General features: G+C 46.6%; 2 protein-coding genes across 2 annotated transcripts in view; both read left to right on the top strand.

Annotated features, from left to right (window-relative positions):
* Window positions 1-5,400: 5,400 nt before the first annotated feature.
* Window positions 5,401-6,822, top strand: LOC125758277 (uncharacterized). Its single transcript, XM_049415311.1, has 2 exons — window positions 5,401-5,842; window positions 6,248-6,822. Exons 1-2 carry the CDS (start codon window positions 5,635-5,637, stop codon window positions 6,820-6,822), a joined length of 783 nt encoding a protein of 260 aa, XP_049271268.1. The 5' UTR covers window positions 5,401-5,634.
* Window positions 6,823-20,077: 13,255 nt separating this feature from the next.
* Window positions 20,078-22,214, top strand: part of LOC119390592 (angiopoietin-4) — a 40,807-nt gene continuing 38,670 nt past the window's right edge. Inside the window, exon 1 of the mRNA XM_037658185.2 lies at window positions 20,078-20,568. Within this exon, the coding sequence (XP_037514113.2) occupies window positions 20,078-20,568 (491 nt within the window). The remainder of the gene's footprint in view (window positions 20,569-22,214) is intronic.

Genomic DNA, 22,214 nt, shown 5'->3' with positions numbered 1-22,214 from the left:
GAAAAGTGCTCGGCACCGCTGTACCTTCAGCTTTGTCCGTGTTTAGGGGCCAGATTTTTTGCAGTGTAGCTGCTGTAGGCACCTCTCCTTCACCCTTTTTTTTTATTCTCACTAAACTGTTGCACAGAGAAAGCTAGTGTTCACTTAGCTATACCTTAATTGCCATGTACAGCCATTCATGCTCACATGGTTGTGGTATTTCATACTACAACACTAAATATACACAACATAGGATTACGGAAAAAGCGTACACCTCAATGAAATGCACAGAATCAGCACATACCACTGAGTGCTTCATACTTGAGGCTATCCAATGCTGGCTTGTGGTCTGTTTTTGTGCGGTTAGACACCGGGCCTGTTACGCTGCGACCAAGAAGTCCCGCAGTCGAAAAAATTGCAACTGATGCTTCCCGCACAAAGATACTGTCCTTAGGACGGCTCATCAGATGATTGAAGGCTGCCCTTGAAATTTCGACTCCGTTTCCCAGGAACACCTGAAATAAATAATGCATAGCAAAACCACGCTGTTTATCCCTTACTGCTGAGAGATTCACTGCAAACAAACCAAACTATGACATACCTACCTCAGTGCCAACAGTTGCAAAGGGCACCAAATTTCCCTCCTCGGGAGCTTTTTTCTTGCACATAACTGCACCATCTTCAGGTGAAGGTGGCACCAGCACTTCATCTAAGAGTTCTTTGTCGCTTTTTTCTGGAGTGTTGGGCACTCTAGAAAGGACTGTGTTTGTGACTGCTGCGGTGCGCTGAACTTCTCTGTTCTCTGAGAATGTGCCAACCTTGCTGCACCGCATTAGTTCTGCATAGAGAAGGTCCATGAAGCTCAAGTTGTGCACATGAAGGAGGACTGCTCTTGAAACGAAGCACTATATCAAGTGCACATTCTATTATGCACACAATGCTTCCTGCTGATTGAACCATGCAATTAAACCAGTGAGTGAAAAATATGAAACTACACCTGTTTCGAAAATTTTGCTGCACGGTGCCTTTTCCAGCATCGCAATGCGCTCATGCAGTCGTTTGTTCTCCTCCCTCAGGTTCTCTAATTCATCCTTATCCTTGGCACACAGAGGTTGCAGGCTTCTTTTTTTGAAGCGCTCCTCTTTTTCTTGCATGCTGTGCAGTGCTTTCTTGATGACCTGCACATACAAAATCAGTTACATTGACCAAACTGCTTATCTAAGAAAGGGACCATAATGATTGCAAAAAAAAGCGAAGAAATAAATCACCATCCATCGTTAGATTTCTCAGGCTAAAAATCTGCAACTTATTACTATGATTAGAGATGTCTTGAAATATGTACTACGCGTGCATGCTATGGACAATCAGCCCGCATCTTTATAAATTACGAAACACGTGCCCGAGCACGCACTCGTCATCCAGCACAACATAATGAGAGAGCAGTGGCATTCCTTCTATTACCTAGCTGCCCTTCGACGTTTGCTTTGTTGATCGACAGCACGCGAGTGGAAAGGGAAAAAAAAGAAAACGCGACAGTAGTCTTGGTGCCCAAAATGTGTTAATATCAGATTCAGATGAAGTAGTTTTCATCGGTCAGCGTGTCACAAGGATCATTAACCCTTTGCGGTCCGTTGTCGGGCAGCGCCCGACAACGCAACACGGCCGTAGCGGTCCGCTGTCGGGCCCCGCCCGACAAGGGTGTTCGTGGTTTAAATTTTGCTGTTTTCTCACCGCGAGTCGCGCGCATTTTTTGTATACATGAAGGGCCATCTCTTGAGGAATAAGTGAGCTTTGTTTGTTGAGGTTTTACTTTTTTGACACTAGGGTGCAGCACTATGATCAGCACGGGGCCTAGAGCGTACCCACTCGCGCGCGCGGTTCGCTGAGAAGCATGGCCACGTTTTCACCGCGTGCGTTTTACGGCGGTGCTTTTAGCGAAAGCGAGGATGACTTTAGTGAGGAAGAGAATTACGTGCCTCCACCAGACAGTGATGACAGTGATTCGACAGAAGTGAGTGACGAAGACGACGACGGCGGCGGTGGAAACCTGCAGTAATAACCCTGGCCTGCACACAGGGGAATGCTTTGAGCGGTATCATACGTTGCCCAAATATCACTAAAAGAGTTGCCTGCAGAATGCAGGAGCAAAAATAAATATCCTGTGCGTTTCTCTTCCACAGCTTGTGTTTTTATTCGCGGCGCCAGAAACTGGCGAAATAGTTTCGGACCGCTAGAGCCGGAAAGTGGGTAAAGGTTTTGGACCGCAAAGGGTTAAGATCAATGAAGCATTTTCCACAGGGGTGCAAGCAAAAGATAAAGCGTGTCCTATCAGTTGCCTTTGTTCTATTTCCTCGCTGCGGCATCTTTCAACGTGTTACCAACAAAGCTATTTCCCTCGTGTTACTTTTGACGCACCACTATGGCAATTGTACGCCATGAATATGCATTGGAGCGTCGTGAACCCATCCAAAAACATGCTCCTAGGGCAACAGGGCACTCGATCTGGCCACATCGTCGTCTAGAGGGTTCGAGTTAAAAGTATAAGTACCTTTGGTTCCCACTCATCACTCGAGCTCGCGTCGCTGTCGTCCGAGGGAGGTGGCGGTATGGGCACTCTCTTGCCGCGCTTCTCGGCATCTTCTCTTGAGGCTGCATGCAGTATTGAAGCACTGAGAACAGATCTAACGCTCCCAGAAGTAAAGATTACTTACCGTACAGGCGCACAACTTGTGCTTTGAAGTAATCACTTTGGACCTCATCTTGCCAGAAGACTTCGTACCATTTGTTCTCAGAGTCATCCTTGTGTTTAGGGTTGAAGTTACGAAAGTCTGTTGTCTCAACAACAGCTCGATGATTGTCATCGCGGAAGCGTACGTACGCGTACATGACAGCGTGAACAGACACGAGGATGAGACGATGACAAAGGATGATGGCATGAAACCGTATAGTCACGAGTACACGTGAGGCACAAATGAACCAAGTCATTGCTAATATTTTGCGCGTGCGCGCTCAGCAGTGATGCTGCCGATGCCAATCCGGCCGCCGTGGCTGCTGCTAACGACGCCGACACGCACGGCTCCGTTTGTGTATTCTTTTTTGTAAATACGCGTTTCTAAGCTAAATTTAGGAAATAAATAATATCAATTAAGCAATAAAAATTTTCGGAATATCAATAAAAAAATTGCTTTAGTGGTCTACTACGCTCGGCGGGCAGCTGCACGCGCACATGCTGCGCCCCCAAAACACATCTAAGCCACCGGCTAAGTGAAGCCAGGCCAAGCAAAATCGTCTTGTGTTCTGTGGATCTGTGATTTTGTTTTCGGCTACTGCTGTGGTGTGTCTGTGAATCCGTTTCAATCATTTTGGCGGCCATGGATTATTGCGAAGATTCCGCCGACGCCAGCGAAGCTAGCCCTTCTACCGCTGTCACTGAAGCTGAAGCTGCCAACTCCGTGCACCCTCGCGCGAGGAAACGAAAACGCTATCTGGAGCCGGGGCAACTTTGTGTAGTTCCGCGAACCACGCTGCGATATCAAGACATAAATCTGAAGCTGCGTGCAAGCGGAACAAACACCGTCAGTGACTTGCTGCGGACCTCGAGCAACAAGTGCTGCGACCCACAGCACGGATCGCATATAGCTGCCTCCACATCTCGCGACGAGGCGGAAAATGATACCGCAGTGTGCAACTCTTCAGGAGACTCGCAAAGTGAGACTGCTCTTTTTGGCAGTGAATCAGAAAATAGCAGTGACAGCATAATACGTCACGGCCCCAGCAGCGACGCGCATGCTTTCGAAACTAGTGGTGAATGCAATGACGACGCTGATGCTGAAAGCGCGCAACAAGGTGACGCAGAAGAATTCTGCAATATGTTTTCTGATGAACGCCTCCCAAACGTCGATTTGACTGTCAGAGACGCCATGCTCATTTTAATGGCATATTCTGCATCCGTCGGCCTGAACACGGTGCATATGGAAAAGTTAGTTTTGGTAATTAATCTTTTTTTTGGGCAAGTCTGTGCTACCCACGTCGCAGTATCTTATCCGTAAGGTGTGGAGAAGTGGAAAGAAGACATGCTCACAGACCACTTCTACTGTGAGCATTGTGGGAAAATTGTCCCTAATGAGAGAGAGATAAAAGCGAAGGAAAGGCAGGGAGGTTAACCAGGTTGCACCCGGTTTGCTACCCTACACGGGGGGGAAGGGGAGAAAAAAGAATAGAGAGAGCAAGGAGGAAAGAGAGAACAAGTAATACGCGCGCACACATCAGTGTTCACCACACACACAGAGACAGTCACAACAGAGAAATATGACATCGGTTCCTCTGCGGTTGTCCAAAAGTATACGCGTTAAAAAAGGCTTGCGAGGACTGGCTCCAAGGAATCCAGAACTTGTAGAGCGCATTGAGCTGATGGAGTGGTCAATCCGTTGAGGAGAGTGCGCATCGTGGTCATGAGAGACCTCAACACAGCGAGGACTTGTAGGTTTTTGTCGTGGCAATCATCTGTGGACGATGGTGTACATTGCGGGCCATTCTGCATCGGCTCTTTATGAGCGCGCAGTGGTGGCAGTGAAGGCCACGCGACATCCGCCGCCGCTTTTAAAGCCTCTGCGTCTTTCCGGCTCTCCGATTGTGATGCAGTGGGCGGTGGTGGTGGTGGCGGCAGTGGTGGTAGCTGTCGCTTCAGAGAAGTCTGACAGCCTGTCGGAGTAGGAGGTCGCGTTGTCCGTCCAGATTGGGCAGCAGTAGTCTTAGACCTTCGTCGCCGACGCGAGCGTCGTTGTCTATTTCTCACCACATCAGCAGCCTCTTTGTGCGTTGAGCCGTCCCGTACCATCTGTTTCATGACGCTCCATTCCTTTTTCACCAATGGACAGTCCCTTGATGAGGCTTCGTGTGGTCCATGGCAGTTGGTACACTTCAGGGCAGTTGCTCGGCAGGATTCCGCATTGTGCGGCTCTGCACAGCGGGGGCAAACCGCCACGTTCCTGCAAACTCCGCTTACATGACCCATTTTTTGACATTTACGGCACTGGAGTGGTCTTGGTGTAAACGGACGGACCACGTGACGAAAGTGTCCCACCTTCACGTGGGATGGCAATATGTCTCCTTTGAAGACAATCTTTACGCAACGCGAGTTGCCCAGACGTGAGACTTGGACGATGTTGCTATGGTCACTAACTTCCTTGATGAGCATTGGAAGGTCGCCACAAGGAATGGATATGTCGACATCGTATATGACACCTACCCTAATGAAGAAGGTGCGAAAGAGTACAGCTGCCCATCTTGCAATGCTAACAGTTCAAGCAATGTGTTCACGACTGTGAGCATAAAAAACAGATAGAGGTGCACTCCGACCGAAAGATGGCAAATGCCCTTCTAAACTCATTGAAGAAGGTGCAGGCAGACAGTGCCTCCCAGAGCAGCAATGTCCCATTGAGGGACGTCAGTGATGGAAGGCTTTACAAGCACCTGAGGAAGGACGCATCTTGGTGGGACCTCTCCCTTACTTTTAACACCGATGGTGCCAGAGTATTCAAGAGCAGCAAATGCACACTGTGGCCTATACAGGCAGTTATAAATGAACTTCCTGTCGCAGTGCGGTGGAGCCATGTCTTACTCTGTGGACTTTATTTCGGAAAGGGCCACCCGAAAATGCAGCCATTTCTTCAAGTATTTGCCGACGCCATCAATGAGCCAGTAACGGTAAACTGGGAATGTGATGGACAAGTTTTCAAGTCCAGAATACGGGCAATCTGCTGTTGTGTTGACGCTCCTGCAAGGGCTGCTGTGCTCAACATGAAGCAGTTCAATGGGTACTACGGATGCAGCTACTGCCACCATAAGGGTGCCCTTGTTGGTCGTAAGTATATTAAAACATATCTCTTGAGTGTTGCGAGCATCTATCACACCTGCAAAATATGTTGTAGTCATACAACGTATTTGGACAGCCTGATGCATTTTATTGTATGCATATATCCAATAGAGCAGCAGCAAATGGCCTTATTTGCTTGTCCAATTAAAATATGTTAATCATAGTCCGTAAAATGCATGATAGCAGTAATTAGCTCTCACTGACAGCTCCTGAAATTTCAGCTGTGTAACTGCACTTACTGGTGAGGTCACATTTTAACTGGTCACATTAACACCTGTCTTTACTTGTGTCTGCTCTTTATATTCTACTGAAGGATGCTGTTGTCAAGGAAGATGTCTGCAAAGCTATGGATGGCATTTCAAGCTTTGTTATCCCCTGTACATGTTTTTTTAGGCACTGTGAAGTACCCAGGCAGTGGAGCACTGCCAACAGCACGGACAGACAGCACCGTAAGAAAGGACATGCAGCTTGCAGCATCAACTGGAGGGCTGTCTCACGGATTCAAAGGGCACTCTCCTCTTGCCCGCCTGCATAACTTTGACCTTGTCTGGAGTGTTTCTCCTGACTATATGCACTGCGTCTTGGAAGGAGTTTGTAAGCAGCTGGCCGAGGCCTGGTTTGGAGCACCAAGATCTGCTGCATATATTGGTGAGCCCTCTACTGTGCGACAGGTGAACTTCAGGCTTCTTGGCATGACACCACCACAGTGGGTAACAAGACTACCACGCGCTACTGAGGAGAGAGCACTTTGGAAAGCTAGCGAGTGGAAGTGGTGGCTTCTCTTCTACGCTGTGCTATGCCTGGATGGCATTTTGCCTGATACGTATCATGAGCATCTGTCTTTACTTGTGTCTTCTGTTTATCTTCTACTGAAGGATCTGTTGTCAAGGAAGATGTCTGCAAAGCTATGGACGGCATTTCAAGCTTTGTTATCCGCGCTCAGGAGCTCTACAGTGAAGCAGCAATGACGTTTAACGTACATCAATTGCTGCACCTTCCAAATAGCGTTTTGGAGCTGGGTCCCTTGTGGTCACACTCAACATTCTTTTTTGAGTCGGGCAATGGGTTTTTACTGCGACTCATATCTGATGCAAATGGTGTCCCTAAGCAAGTTCTTGAGCGCTTTGTAATGAAAGCTCAAATTGCAAAGCTTGCAAATACACTTCCATTTAGTGAATGCGCACAAGTGCTGTGCAAAGAGTTGATGCCACCACCTGCAGCTGCTGATGATAACATGGGACCCAGGCTGCTTGGAAAGAGAATAGTGTTGGAAACAGTTGAACAGGACGAACAGGTAGCTTGTATTCAACGACTTGGCTATGTACCCAATTCAGTGACAAGCTACCAACGTGCGGAGGTCCACAGCCAGCGCATTCATGCTACAAATTACAGGCGTGCCAAAAAGACTAGCAACTGTGTTTTCAGCAGCATAGACGGACAACATTATGCCTTGGTAAAAGCCTTACAGCTGTTGGACGGCACTTGTGCTTTGATATGCACACGCATGGACTGTCAAATGTATAAAAATTTGCCTCACATGTATGTGTGTAAACAAGCAGCTCAAGAGGTAGTGCTTTTTCCACATGAAGTTAACAGAGTTTCTGTTTTATTAACAGTTGGCAGTCAGTAGTTTGTGGCGGATATATCGAATATGTGGGAACGGGATTGAAGAGAAGTGTTTTGTAAAGGGTTGGTCTACTAGCAAACTAAGGAAATGCTTTCATTTATTTCTGTAGTGCTTTTACAATTCACATGTGTAAAAAGAGGTTCATTTCACTTGCTATATAACGTTTTGTGAGCTTTGATATGTTTAACTGCGTTAGTTTTATGAATAATGAGGGGATGTGCCTCAGCATTGAATGTTAACTAAAGTGCAAAATTCAGCAGGCTTTAGTCATCTTAACAATTTCTAACTTTTGCATTTATAGCAATGTTTTAGTGATCTTCATGAACTTGCAGGTTTTAAATTGGCACTGCCTACAATTCATTATGAACTAGAGTGAAATTGTGCCTACATAATTGTATATTTTCGTTATCATTGATTTTTTTTCATAATATTGTTCTTCACTACTATTTCTCTTGTGTATCGATCATGACGAAAATTGTACTTTATTAAATCTGCCTGTTTGTTAACTGTCTTTACTTGTGTTGCTCAATTTGGTGATTTCTCACATATTGCATGCTCATTATGTAAAATAATTTTGAAGTACACCAGCAAATAAATGTGATGTTATTTGAAAAATTCTGTATTTGTCCAACTTTTGTTGGTGTGTATTGGTCACATACCAATACACACCAGCCAATAGAATTAACTCGGGCCATATACACCCGATAAGCCACATGCTTATTGGCCAATAGGACTGATAGCCTCCATCTTATGAGACCAATTCACACCTCTATTTGCATTATAAAGGTCTCATAGAAATCAAATAGAGGACACATAGAACCAATACAAATTATGTATGTGACCAATAAAATTTTCTATTGGGATTTTTGCTAGGGTTTTACCTTCGGCCAACGTCGAGATAAGCCCCGCCGAAATGACTTCCACCATCATACTCTACCACCAGCACTTCCACCAAAGGTTGGGCCTAGCGTATCGACCGAGTCCGTCTACATGTAATCGGCGGTTCCGGTTTTCAACACACACGAATCTGACGAGTACGAATGACTTTGCAGCACAGCCAGGGGAGTGAAACTTCCTATACCATCCATGGAACACGATATTCGCTCGCAGCGCCGGACGAACGCCTGGTGTTTGGGGGCGGTACTAAAACATGGCGGTGCATGACAGACACGCACTCGGGGACGCCATCTTGATGAGGACTAAGGATCCGAGTGGCGGGGGGGGGGGGAGAGGGGAGTGATTTAGCGCCAAATTCAATTGGGATTCACCAGCAAGCCAAATTGAGCGAGTGGAAGGTATTCAGATGCTGAGCGCGCGACCTTCTTCCTGTTGCGCAACCCGCCACATGATCAAAACGGCAATCTTTGCGTTCTGATTGACGAAGGTTTGCCCACCCACCTATTTTTGCACCACTTATTTTAAGTAAGACTTTGTTTTTGTTTATGTGTACACATAAATTAGACAAGAATAAAGAGCAGAGTTTGAATGTTTTATTGCCCAAAGGTACCATTTATACAGCAAAAACACAACTTGAATAGTTTACTGCTGCAACCGCATACTGATATGCCATGCAAGCGTAGAAAAACAAAACGACCAGATGCAGATCATACCTTTCGTCCGCCGGGATCCGCAAGAATTTTATGCCAGTGTGCCGTGAAGAATTTCGACATTATTCAGCACAGCACGATTTGTGATGACGGCGCGAATCCATTCATGCGTCTGTTTCGCTGACGCTTGCAAAGTTTTCGCGAGTTTCGCTGAAACAAACTTTACGGTGGTAAAAGCGGCCTTTGGGACACCGTATAGGCCGTAGCATACATGGGCGCGCGACAAGAAACGCCCCTTTTCGCCGTGAGAGATGGAGGTGCACACCTTGTGATTACGTCGTAAAAGACAATTGTGGCCCTTGGTATAAATGAAGTGTTTTTTCACAACTCTGTCCGCGGTACAGTTTTGTAAAGAAATCTTGGTGTTGTGCGCATCGTGATGGCGCAGTGTGGCATGCTTATATATTGGCTACGTGAACAGACAATAAACAGTTGGTAGGCTGCGCTCTTTCCTGTCTTCCGGCTTCTTTCCAGCTAGTTTCGCAGCAAGACAGTACAGGCATTATAGAGTTTATTTTTTAAGTTTTATGCGAGTGTGCAGTTCTGGTGTTATCCAAGCTTTTTTTTATCAGAAATTGGTTTCTTATTAAGCGGAAAGTGTCTGTTATAAATGCTACAAAATGAGCCAAGGAATTTCACATAAGCTGTTCTCAGCGTCAATTGCATTGAACACGTCATCCCAAGGTGTGGCGAATATTTCGCCATCAAAATTACCTAGAGCATTGGGTGTAGTACATTGTACCATTGGAGTATGTAAAGGTTGAACTGAGGTAGATCTTTTCGGAAAAAAAAGGAGAAATGCTCATGTGGTCGCTAGTTTCGCAACACGTCACAACTGAGTGTATAACAGAACTATTGAAATTAGGATTGAATAAATCAGTTAACGTTTCGGATTCATACTCATACGAGTAGGATGTTTAGTGACGATAATGAGCTCAAAGCTTCTTAAATGCATCAAAATCAGTTGCGCTGGTAGATTTAGACATCGTTTGTATAATAAAACCTCCGCCCATAATGACAGCACGTTGTTGCGCAGAAGCGAAAGAGAGGTATGAGTCAATGTTTTCAAGAAACGGATCAATATCCCCCTAAGTGGTCTGTAGAACACAGAATTGATATATTGATGCATTAGTATGGAAACCACTTCAAATGCAGATGACATACAACAAAGTTCCGGGAGAGATTCGCATTCCATTTTCTCATTAGCAAGAATGCATACGCCTCCGCCGCGACCCATATCGCGGTTCACAGCAAATGTTGAGAATGACGGTAAACGGAAGCCACTATTAAGCCAAGATTCCGAGATCATAACAAATTCAATCATATGAAAACTGTCCAACAAAATCTTCAATTGATCGACCTTGATATTCACTATCACATTTGGATGAAAACACTTCACGCATGAGCCAAGCCACTCGCAAGGCACAGTACTGCGAACGTCGCATGGTAGCACGCACCCACCGTTAACATCGCAAGCAGACGCCTACATTCTTACACAGGCCCGTAGCCACGGGGGAGGGCCCTAGATGCTCCCCCCCCTCCCCGAAATTTAGCTGAAGTAGGTGTTTTTACCATAAATAAATAACAAAAATAGGTGTTTTTCTCAAATAGTCAGGTTTTTCAGCAAGTGCCCCGCCCCCCCGAAAAAAATATCCGGCTGCGGGTCTGTTACATCTGCGCACATATTCAACCCGCCGTGAAATGAGTCAGCTGACAGACATCTTTGACCACATGCGAAGATTCACCATCCTTCCTTCGGATGCGGATCTTCCCTTTGACATACCATACATGTCGAAAGCCATTATCGCGAGCCCATTGTTTCACCGTCTACGAAAGCGCTGCGTGTCAGATTTTCCGACATGTACATGTTTGCATCTTTTCCCCTTAGCCACATCTTTTTCTGTAGCTACATTTACCTCAGCTTTTGGCTTTGCAAGCGCGCGATATCAGCAGGTGTCTTATTTGTCTTCGCTGGAAGCCGGTAGTTTGCTTCAATGTCGTGGTCACCGATATCGGGAACCTGAATCAGTCTAGGTACGTCATTAATTTTTGCAGCAGGTTCTCATGTTCATTGAATAACACACTATGAATCTCCAAGTGTCTGCTCCTACTGCGCATTTCTAAGTTGTTCAAGTGTGCATTTTGCTGGTGTAGTTCTTCGTCTGGCCTCATGCGTTCCAACTGTTCAGTTCTTTTTTTTGGAGTTGCTCAATTTGTTTATCCTAGCTGCCCAGCCGTTTCGAAATGGGATCGAAGTGATGAGACATTGTTTGCACTGCCTATTCAATGCCATTAAAGAGAGAGAGAAAGGTTAAGTGAAAGGCAGGACGGTTAACCAGAAGGAAGTTTTTCGGTTTTCTACCCTGCACTTAGGAAGGGATAAGGGGGATAGAAAGGTAAGGAAAGAAAAAAGATTAAAAAATAAATTAAACTTCTCATTTGGCGGCATGAAAAGATCTAGTTTTCGGCTCAATTCAGCAAAGGAACAGGAAGGTTGAAATCTTCACAAACATCAGCGGTGGCCGCCGCACCGCTGCTGGACGCGCCAGATTTGCAAGTGGGACAGACATAATTATTTCTAAGTCCACTGGCACTTCTTGTCTTATAATATGGCTCAGTTACTCCGGAGCACATTTCTGTGTGATAGTAGTAGCCGCATTTCTTACATTTCACTTGTGAATCAGTAGTTTCAAGGGTGAAACTACTGGTAACTACTCGTTAAAACTACTCGCAAGCTGCGATTCTTAACAATAGCATAACTTTCCTGGGACGCCTTTACCGCCAGGCTCATCGCACACTGCAAGCCTATTCAGACTTCATTTTTCACTCCCCTTTCGAATCTTTGATCAAATTCCACATTGAGATTTATGTAGTCGCACGAACCGCAAAAGGCTCAAATTGCCGAGTAAAAGCACCTGAGTTCTTTTCTCAGTCATCAAATATTAGAAAACCTTTACAGATACACCACTTTTGTGTACACACCCTTTCTGACTGTGATATGCATATTACGCGTACAAGACAAAGAAAGTAACAGGAAAAACACAAGAGAGTTTTACATCGAAAACATGGGTGACACATGTGCCTTCCAGCGCTCCATCTCATAACAAGATAAAGAATTTGCGTTTTTGCGCAGCACGTGTCGCGATTCTCATTGAAATTCATCAAGAAAATGTGTTAACTTCGGCTTTTTGCAAAGGTTTACAACAATCAGCGGCGCTTAGTTTTAGCTTGTTTTACTCTGCACTTCCACCAGTGAGATTGCCGTGTGACGCTTGAGTGTCAAACTTTTTCAGAAATAAGCTAGGTAAGAGTTTACATTGGCGTCTTCTGTTTTATTTCTATCCTCCTGTTGTTTTACAGTCTTTGGGAATTAACTTTCGAGGCGTTAAACATGTGGGGCAAATGAACCGGATACTCATTTTGCACCTAATTATCCTAATAACAGGATGGTAGCCTGCGCAAATCGTTTAAGACGTATAACTGGACACGTCAACAAGAAGGTAGAATGATGTGCATCTCTGAGACTACTTTGAATTTCTTCAAGCTCCTCTTTGAGGCGGCTGTTATTACGCATGGCGCTGATCAGACACCTGTGAGATTAGCCACGTGTGAGATTAGCCACGCTACTTGAGCGTGCATGCGGAGGCGTTGAAGAAAAATAATCTTCTAATGCATCCGTGGAGTTTTTTTTGTCATGGTGGTACATAAGAGAAAGCATCTCAATAAACGTTGCACACATCAAGGCTTTCAATCTGATAGAGTGTACTTAATTGATCACACGTTCCTCCTACAGAGGAAAAAATTACGTTAGTGGCTCTTAATGTCAAAATACTATGTATCTAGTAAGTATGTGCCATTCAAACGAGTACGCGCTGTTTTGGATTGTTTGTCTATGTTATGTAATATCTCCATGCGATACCTCTAAAGTGATCAGTGTTTCTCAACCGCGTCAAACCGCGCTATTCTATTCGGGGCCAAGGTAGGCATACTGGTGCCCAATACTGCCCAATTCTACCATGGACGCACTAGCAGTGGCGTAGCCAGGGGGTGGCACACCGGGCCTGTGCACGACCCCCCCCCCCCCCCACTAATTGTTTTGCCATGACATACAGAGCACAAAATGACACTCGACCACATCTGCCTGTCCGGCCCCCACTTCAGATGAAGGAGGTGACCCTCCTCCCTACCGAAAAAGAATTTCTGCCTACGCCCCTGTGCACTAATGCGTGGACTTTATGCCAATAATTTCCCGGCCGCTATATACACATAGCGGCCGGGAAAAATGTAGGGTGCTTAACGGAACAATTTCATTGTATCAAACATTCTCCTAAGGTGTTCCCTAGAAATCTAATTTTGGACCACCTCTTTCATTTTAGAATTTTTCATCAGATATGTTATCAAGTTCTGAGTCATCTGAGATTGTATCCCAACTGTTCTTGTCTCTACCGTGAAATTAAAGGCTTAATCGATTGGCTCCATGACAAAGTGACCTTAACATTATATCCATGCACTGCAGGGCGTAGAATATGACACTGATTTTTTTTTCAGATGCAAGGTGATGCAGCTCAGTAATAAATGTGAATTCAATACGACATACTTTTCGACAAAGAGAATCTTTCGACGGCATCAACTTGAAAGTTCTGAGGTGCTTTGTATAAGGATTACTTTTTATGGAATGACCACATTGAATATGCCACGTGTTTCATGAGCTGTGTACAGAAATCTGCAAAATAAGGAAACTGCGATGTTTGCTGCGTATCTTTAGCGGCTGTACGTACCTTAAAGAACATGGCACTTGCACAAAAGCGTAAAAGACGGAACCAAAAAATATGACTGGATACATTAACTACTATTAGCACGTAGAGAAAATAAACCAACTTTAAATTCGAGGGACCAGGCGGTCGGGTCTAATCGGAGATTTAAAGTCATTTCTGCAAAAAGCCCATTGCCACTTTCAGATTTCCAAAAGTGGAGGCTGTTAGTTTGTGCGGAAAGATGAAATCCAAGTTTGCCGGCGCAACCGAAACGCCGACGAGCGCAACTGCCGTGCCCTTTCTAGACGTCCGGAGTGAGCGAGTGTCGCTGTGTCAACGATCGATCTACTTCCCCTGCCATGATAGCATGCATAGCGCACGTATTTTAACGAATGGAGAAGAACAAGCCCCTCTTCAATCGGCTTCAAAAGATGTGCGGTCATTCTGGGCGTCGGCAAGGGCATGGCAGTTGCAACGCTCTTATGCGCTTCAGTTTCGGTTAAATTTCGACGGTAAATCTGATTGAATTTCACAACCTCCCCCCCCCCTCCTGAAAAATTAACAGTGATCCTTTTTGGAAATATGTGAGGGTAATGGGCTATATGACGTTATTACCAACTATAAGAAGCGGGTTTCCTTTTCAATAAAATTCAGTTTTATTGTTCTCGTGTCTTCTTACCTGTGTCTCGTTTTCCACGCGCTTAGTCTCGCTATATAATATCCTCTTCACAGGAAGGGCCTCCACTCTTCTATTTTACCCGACAGCCTCTCTTCCATGCTTAAAAAGTTATTTTAATCTGTATATTTACTGCCCTAAGTGAAGCTCATTCACTTAGGGCAGTAATATAAACCAAGTATTGTTAGTAATTTAAACCAAGTGTAAGCATCATGCCCCTATGTCATAAGTGTTTCCTCCGTGCTTCCGAAGATATTTCGGTTTCTGCTAAAGCCAGCCAGATCGCGTGTAGACAAAGCTTTTTCTCAAACTCGGTGTCGTCACTTCGATCACAAGAGTAAGAAGAGATGCGTAAAGACCTTTATAAACTGTGGGAATGCTCTCTGGTTGCGCGTGCAGGGTCGTTCAGTAAGGACTACATTGGTAATGAATCGTTATTTACTAGATCTTTTATTTCACAAATCCATTTTATGAGAAATGCTTTCGACTGCTCCCGATTCATTGAATCTGTGCAGAGTTCAACGGCATTAAATGTATTTTCCTGCCCTCGGAATTTGCCAAATATCGCGAAGGACGAGTTCACCGGCATTAGAATAAATAATATGAACAATAGCGTTGCGATGAAACAGTCTGTGTGCGTACGATTATCGTTTACTGCTCTGACATTGCAAACACATGAACAATACTTGTCCTTGTTTCTCAAACAATACAATCGTGTTTTTTATAAAGCCCATCAGAAACGCTCAGTCGAACCAGGAAGTGTTGCCTACACCCGTCCCCTTCCCCTTAGCCTATACTGTTTTTTTCGACAAAATGATAACGACTGAGGTTATCTGTGTTCTGAAACGATGGATCTGCGAACCTATGCAAACCTTGCAGAGTTTTATCAAATGACATGAAACGAATTCAGGGCCGCCCGCCCGTTGCCTTCCTGATACCTGGTGTTACGCCATTTATTGAAACCCAAGTGTTTTATTCTGTCGCTGTTAATTAAGTGTAGTGCTCCTTATCTCACTGTGAGAAGGGCTGTCGTCTGCTTTTTAGACACCAAAATATTGCGTTTCCAAGCCAATATATATTGGCGCATGCATCGGCAGCGCATACAGTTTCGCTGGATCTCTGCTACGCGTGGGTCTATTATCCCTGTACACAGGCAGCACAGTAAGTCTATCATCTCTAATTTTCTCACTTTGCCTCAGAGAACACGCTTGTGGATTGAGCTGCATAATAAGTCACTCTGGGTGGCCAGAAGCGTGCCGGAGTTCGACGATTGGTTGATGCCTCGTCGGGTCTTTTCCTCATTTCGACATTATTGATTACCACATTGTTGGGCTTAGCATTCGCCGCGAGAGATTTTGTTTGCTCGTATAACTCTACGTCATAGAACTAAACGAAGAATTTCCATTTCCCTAATGCTTCTCACTCGAAGCATTCAGAAATATATATGGATTTCTTTGAAGTGCGGAGAAGTGCCAGCAGACTGCTTGCCGCATACTATTTTTTGCCTCTCATTGCTCGATAGGTCGGGCTGAACGAACGCGTAAGATATCGGTGATAAATAATCGCTTTCCAGCAACAACGCTCGCGCGCGCTTTTTTTCAAATTTCGGAGACTTATTTCTTCCTCTACAACATTCATTTGTGGCAAACTTCACTTTTTCACACTTTTCCACCTGTCTATTCGGATGGCCGAATTGTTACGGTTTCTCGTTAATAATTCCATCTCTTTTTATGCGACATATTTTTAGAGGTTCGATTCTCACTACGTCATTAACCGTAACAATTACAGGTTTCCTCAGAAGTGCATCTGTATTACTTAACACGTCATCGAAGTAAACAAATCTTGCGCTTTGGAATTGCACCCCATTTATTCTTGATATAATTGCTTTCTTGCAATTTCAAACATGATATTGAGCCAATTTAAAAAGAGCAACTCTGTTCTTCTTACTGAACATAGTCGATATTATTTTAGATGCCAGGCAGCTTTTGCTCGAAGCTGTGCCCGTCCCTTGGCGACCGTCCGCTTTCTACCACCTAGCATAGCCATCTGAGCGCGCACTCGCGCCAACGAGAAGTCTTCTTCCTCTTGTTCTTCGACCGCCTTGATGATGATACGTGCAGAGCACTTTAGGGGCCCGGGCTGCCGTATCTTGTCCTAGCTTGGCGTAACGCAGACAAAATCATGTGTGCTGGAACGCACTAGCGCGTTTCGGGCCTGTGTAAGGGGCTGGCTAAGACGCTGTGGCCTCTCCCACTTACACTCTCTCAGCAATCACGTGATGGCGTCGGGGAACGAGATTCTGCAGACGCGCGATGAACCCGCGTGGCGTGCTCCAACAAGAGTTCGGGATGAGTAACAGCAACAGCAACTGCAGTGAATTCATGGTGTGCTCCACATGCAAGCGCGCGTTAACATCGGGCAAGGTGGAAGTGATGAACGGAACTTTAAGTCTACCCATGCGCTGCTTCGCATCCCCACATGGTTCCCTTTAGTGGGAGATGTTGTAATTTTTTTTTTGTTTTTCAACTTGCTGCAAGCACTGTTTTTTTAATTTCAGTTATGTGTATCTTTTGTAAGGCATTTATTAAGTCTTTTTTATTGCAGTTTCACTATCTCACATGTACAACGTTTATACTGGGTACTCATCACAATGTAAATCTTACCGATCGTATTAAGTAACGAAGTGTAATAGAATTGTTCTTTACTATACACTTTTGTTCTCGTGATATTTGCTGTTTTATCACTTGTTTAGCGTTGGTTTAACTGTTACCTTATTGTTTTCTGTTCTCATAGCTATCTCCTTCCGGCTCTAATAGTTTTCCATGTCCTGTCTTGTTCGTGTCACTTGCTCTCTCTACTATAACCCACATATGTGTGCACTTATGATCGGAGTTCTGCCTTACTATTTAGACTCGGGCCTCCTGATCCTCGATACTTTATGGGAACAAATTTACGTGTGCACGGTTGTCAACAATAAAGATGATCTATAAGTGGAAGGCATTACCGCAGACTGCTAACTGTAGTTCTCGCCGTCCGTTATCTGAACACAGCACAGTTATAGACGCATCTATGTCAAGGATTCCTCCAATCGGAAAATAAACGGAAACGCAACCGATAAGCATCGCACTTTGGACGCCCCTCTTAGGGAGACCAGGCTGCAAGGAGATACGGCCGCAAGAGATCCGCTGGAAATCTCGTGCGCGTGTACGGTGTGCGAACGGCTTCGCTTTCTGAGCTGACGCGAGCATTGCTCTGGCTAATGCGGTGCACTTTTCCCTGTGCCATAACGCTGGGTTACGAATCGTTTCACACATTTCACTTACGGGAAAGTGTTGGTCAATGCCTGCGCAGGGGTAGCGGCTCAGCCACATAAAGTGACTACGGCTTTACATACACCGAACACTCGACCCATCTCCTGAATATAAAGTGACACTGATCAAGGGCTCCGTTTTCGTAGGACAAAATCATATGGCGCCAACAGATAAAGAAGCGAAGGAAAGTACACGGAGCTTGATTTGTAGCTTTTATTCTAAAGAATTAAAGAATGAATGAAGAAGTTGTCGTCATTGCTTGCCGACGGAATTGAAGTGTAATACTTATGAGGTATATGGAAATTAAAGGGAACGAAAAAAAAAAACACATTGTGACCTGTGCGTACTTAATCCTAAGTTATCCCGTTACTGGCATTCTGTTGTTTTAGGGGTGTGCGAATATTCGAAAGTTTCGAATATTCGTCGAATATTACATTTGCAATATTCGTATTCGATTCGAAAATCGTGTATTCGAAAAGTTTCGAATATTCGATAACTTCGAATATTCGAAAAATTCGAATATGCGATTCGATTATCATGCATAAAATAACTCGTCTTCCACATTTCTGCTGCGTTCGTATAGCTAAAAAGTCACAGTTTCGCCGCAAGGGCGAAGCAATGAATGCGATAGCAAGAAACTAATGCTATACGAAGTGAGGCTCGCCAATGGATACTCTCAGTTTGAACAGCGCTCCTGTTGCAAAGGCGGCCGAAGCAGCGAAGCAAACTAGCGTGCTTCAAGTGTCGAGCTGTGACACTTGATAGTTCGCACTCATCGTCTGTTTGTTCGTTTAGCGGCGTCCCTTCAGCTCGAGTGACTTTCGTACGCTCCGTAACATGAGCGCGGACACCACGGTGAAAGCTTGAAACAACCCTCTTCCCCTCACCGCCAGAAAACCGCGCGAGCAGACAGCGGAAGGGCAAGGTTCTCCCTGCGCAATGAGAAAAAGCGAGCGAGCTCGCCGACGACTTTTAAATGCGCCCGTCGTGCTCCTAGCGCCATCTCGCTGGTAATGAAGGAACGCTTATAAGCGCCGGCCGTCTCCGAGTCCGTCCAGCGGTAAAGGGTGTGTATATAACGCTCGCCGTTAGCTACGTGGAAGTCTACGTTTCGTGGCGTAGCGGTTAGCGCCGCTCGCTGCGGAGCAAGAGGTCCCTGGTTCGATTCCGCGCTTCGGAAGCATTTTTCTGAATTATTTTTCTTTGCGGATGTTTTATATATATACATACTTATACATATACGGTGCATGACGGCGACGGCGACGGCAAAATTCAGCCGAGACTGTCCACATAAGTGCTATCGCAATAAAACGTTGCCGAGAGGAGCGATAAACATCGTAAGTACACGGAGGCACGATATCTGTCTGCGACGAGCGCCCCAATACGTATGATTTATTGCTGGTGCATCTCCGACGTGCAGCGCTGTTGGCGATCATGTAACCATACATTTTCAATATTGACGCGTGTATACTACATGTGGACGACGACGACGATGGGGGGCTTTAACGGACACCATCTAGTGGGGCTGTGATTAGTTGAAGACGAAGAAGACGTTCCGCCTGTTCAGCTGATTTTCAACACGCTGTTTCGCTGCCGAAAGGTCTTCTTGTCTTTTCCTCACGTTGCATCGCGACACTGGTGGAGGTGCTGGACCGCAACCCTGCCTGATGCTGCACACCCCTACTGGGAGCCGCTCAACCAGCCCGAACGCATTGTCACCTATTACAACTCCCGTGCATCGCTTCAGTCGGAGGTTGCGAGGGCCTCTCTCCGGAGCTCACCCCCTCGCCGGAACCTTCTCTCAGGCGCCGCATACCTCTACCAATGGCCAACGCCAGCCCGCAACAGGTGCCCCAAGGCAGCCCTCTTCCGAATCCATCCCAGGTGACGCTCTTTCCACCATTGGTGCCTGATCGATTTAGTGGCGGTGCCCATGAAGACGTTGATGACTGGCTTGAACACTATGAACGTGTTGCCAAGATCAATCAGTGGTCTGATCAGCAAAAGCTCTCCCGCGCCTATTTTTACCTTGACGACAGTGCTCGTACTTGGTATGAGAATAGAGAAGCCAGTCTGTCTACATGGAGCGACTTCCGACAGCAGTTTGTTGATACCTTCGCCAACGTCGACCGACGGGACCGTGCTCAGCAGCTATTGGAGCTACGGGTTCAAAAACCCAATGAGACCGTCGCGATGTTCGCCGAGGATATGACTCGTCTCTTTCGCAGAGCTAACCCGAACATGACGGATGAAAAAGAAATTGAGCTACCTCATGCGAGGTGTAAAGGAGCAGCTTTTCGCCGGGCTCCTGCGCAACCCTCCAAGCACCGTGGCTGACTTCATCAAGGAAGCTACGGCTATCGAGCGGGCACTTCATCAACGATGCAGGCAGTATGATCGAATGTCCAGCAGCGCCCCAATCAGTGCCGCCAGCATGACGTTTGACAATCAGAGCGCCTTGCGAGACCTGATTAGGGAGATTGTCCGCGAGGAACTTCAGAAGTTGCGAACACCGGACGTTGAAACACCCATGGCATCCGTCGTCGAAGTCGTGCGCGACGAAATCCGGCACGCATTCTCGACAGCTGACCCTGATGCCGAGCAGCGTCCCATGAGCTACGCCGCCGCTGTTCGACGCCCACCACTCGCTAAGCCATCGCCGCCGACGTACCGCCAGCCGCCAGTAGCACCTTGGTCGCCGCCGCAAGAGGAGACGTTGAGGCGACCACCAGTCTTGCCGTACCGCCAGCCATCCACAACCGCGCCATGGGCAGCGCCGCAAGATGAGATGTTCAGACGTCCACAGATCCGAAAAACCGACGCATGGCGCACAGCAGACCGGCGACCACTTTGTTTTAACTGCGGAGGTGCAGGCCATATTTCCCGCCATTGCTGGCATCGCGGTGATTCGTTTCGACCTCTTCGACCATCGTTTGACGGCCGACGCGCCACCAACGAATACCTACCACGCCTCGACGACGCTTCTTTTCAAGGGCCCCGTCGTTCTCAGTTTGACGACTGCCGTACCACTGACGCGGAATCAATGCCTACTCACCAGGCGGGTTTGGGACGTCGATCACGCTCTCCCTCTCCCGCGCATTCGCCTTCTTCGCACCGACGCATCTTCGCGGACCTTAATGGAAGGAGGTCACCCAGCCCGCGCCGGGGAAACTGAGCGCGGCGACCTCCGGGGGTAAGGTTGCAGGCCATCACGACGACAATAAAAAGCCCCCATTCTTCCCAGTGCACGACGCCGTAAAGCCGACAAGACGTGAGATCGACGAAATTGCGACCACCGACCTTACTGTTCTCCTTGACGGGCAGAAAGTGACAGCGTTAGTTGACACTGGTGCCGACTTTTCTGTTATAAGCCACGACCTCGCCGTCCGCTCAAGAAAGTGAAAACGCCGTGGACAGGCCCCTCATATCAGAACGGCAGGCGGCCAGTTACTAATGCCTACCGGAAGATGCACAGCGAGAATTGACATAGGAGGTTCTCCTTTCGTCGCGTCGTTCGTCGTTCTCGCGGCATGCTGCAGAGATCTAATCATTTGGCATGGATTTTTACGAGAATATGGTGCCGTCATCAACATCCGGACAGTTTGATTACGTTCTGCAACAGTCCTGGCCTAGCTGATTGTTCGGAGGCGACACATAACCCTCTGCGTCCTTACTGATGACGATGTGGTCCTCCCTCCTAGGTCATGCACGCTTGTTTCCGTGGCGGTGATGCCCCGTTTGACGGCGAAGGAGTTGCAGACCAAATAAGCTCGCTCCTCTTTACCCACGGCGTTTCCGTCGCACGAGGTATAGTCAGTGTCACTGCTGGCCGCACGGACTTGCTGCTGACCAATTTCAGTGCTGAGCGCCGACACCTCCCGAAAGGCACGGCCGTCGCCTACTTTGACGATGTCGTGGAAGCCCAAGGCTGTTTGTCGGTACTCGACCAAGCGCCAAAACTTGATCCAGCACCCGTTCTTGACGTTAGCACTACTTTGTCAAATAACGAGCGACGGAGACTCCTTCAGCTACTAGCGGAATTCCAAGACTGCTTTTCGTCCACATCAAGAGTTGGTCGCACGCCTCTTACCAAGCATCGGATAATCACCGAAGACACTGCGAGACCTATTCACCAGAACCCTTATCGCGTGGCTCCAAAAGAACGCGAAGCGATACAACAACAAGTCGACAAAATGCTTGAAGATGACGTCCATTCAGCCATCAAAGAGCCCCTGGGCATCGCCAGTGGTCCTAGTCAAGAAAAAGGACGGCAGCCTCCGCTTTTGCGTGGACTACAGGAAGCTAAATCAGATGACCAAGAAAGATGTGTATCCGCTTCCCCCGTATAGATGACTCTCTCGACAGACTTCGACATGCTCGTTACT

Source organism: Rhipicephalus sanguineus, chromosome 4 (assembly GCF_013339695.2).
Source record: "Rhipicephalus sanguineus isolate Rsan-2018 chromosome 4, BIME_Rsan_1.4, whole genome shotgun sequence".
NCBI lineage: Eukaryota > Metazoa > Arthropoda > Arachnida > Ixodida > Ixodidae > Rhipicephalus > Rhipicephalus sanguineus.
Note: the sequence above shows the minus strand (reverse complement) of the source record. Positions and strands in the feature narration are given on the sequence as shown.

Coding starts and splice junctions, on each gene's coding strand:
- LOC125758277 (XM_049415311.1), top strand. CDS start 5,635: ATGCAGCCATTTCTTCAAGTATTTGCCGACGCCATCAATGAGCCAGTA. Junction 5,843..6,247: donor TAAGGGTGCCCTTGTTGGTC/GTAAGTATATTA, acceptor ATGTTTTTTTAG/GCACTGTGAAGTACCCAGGC.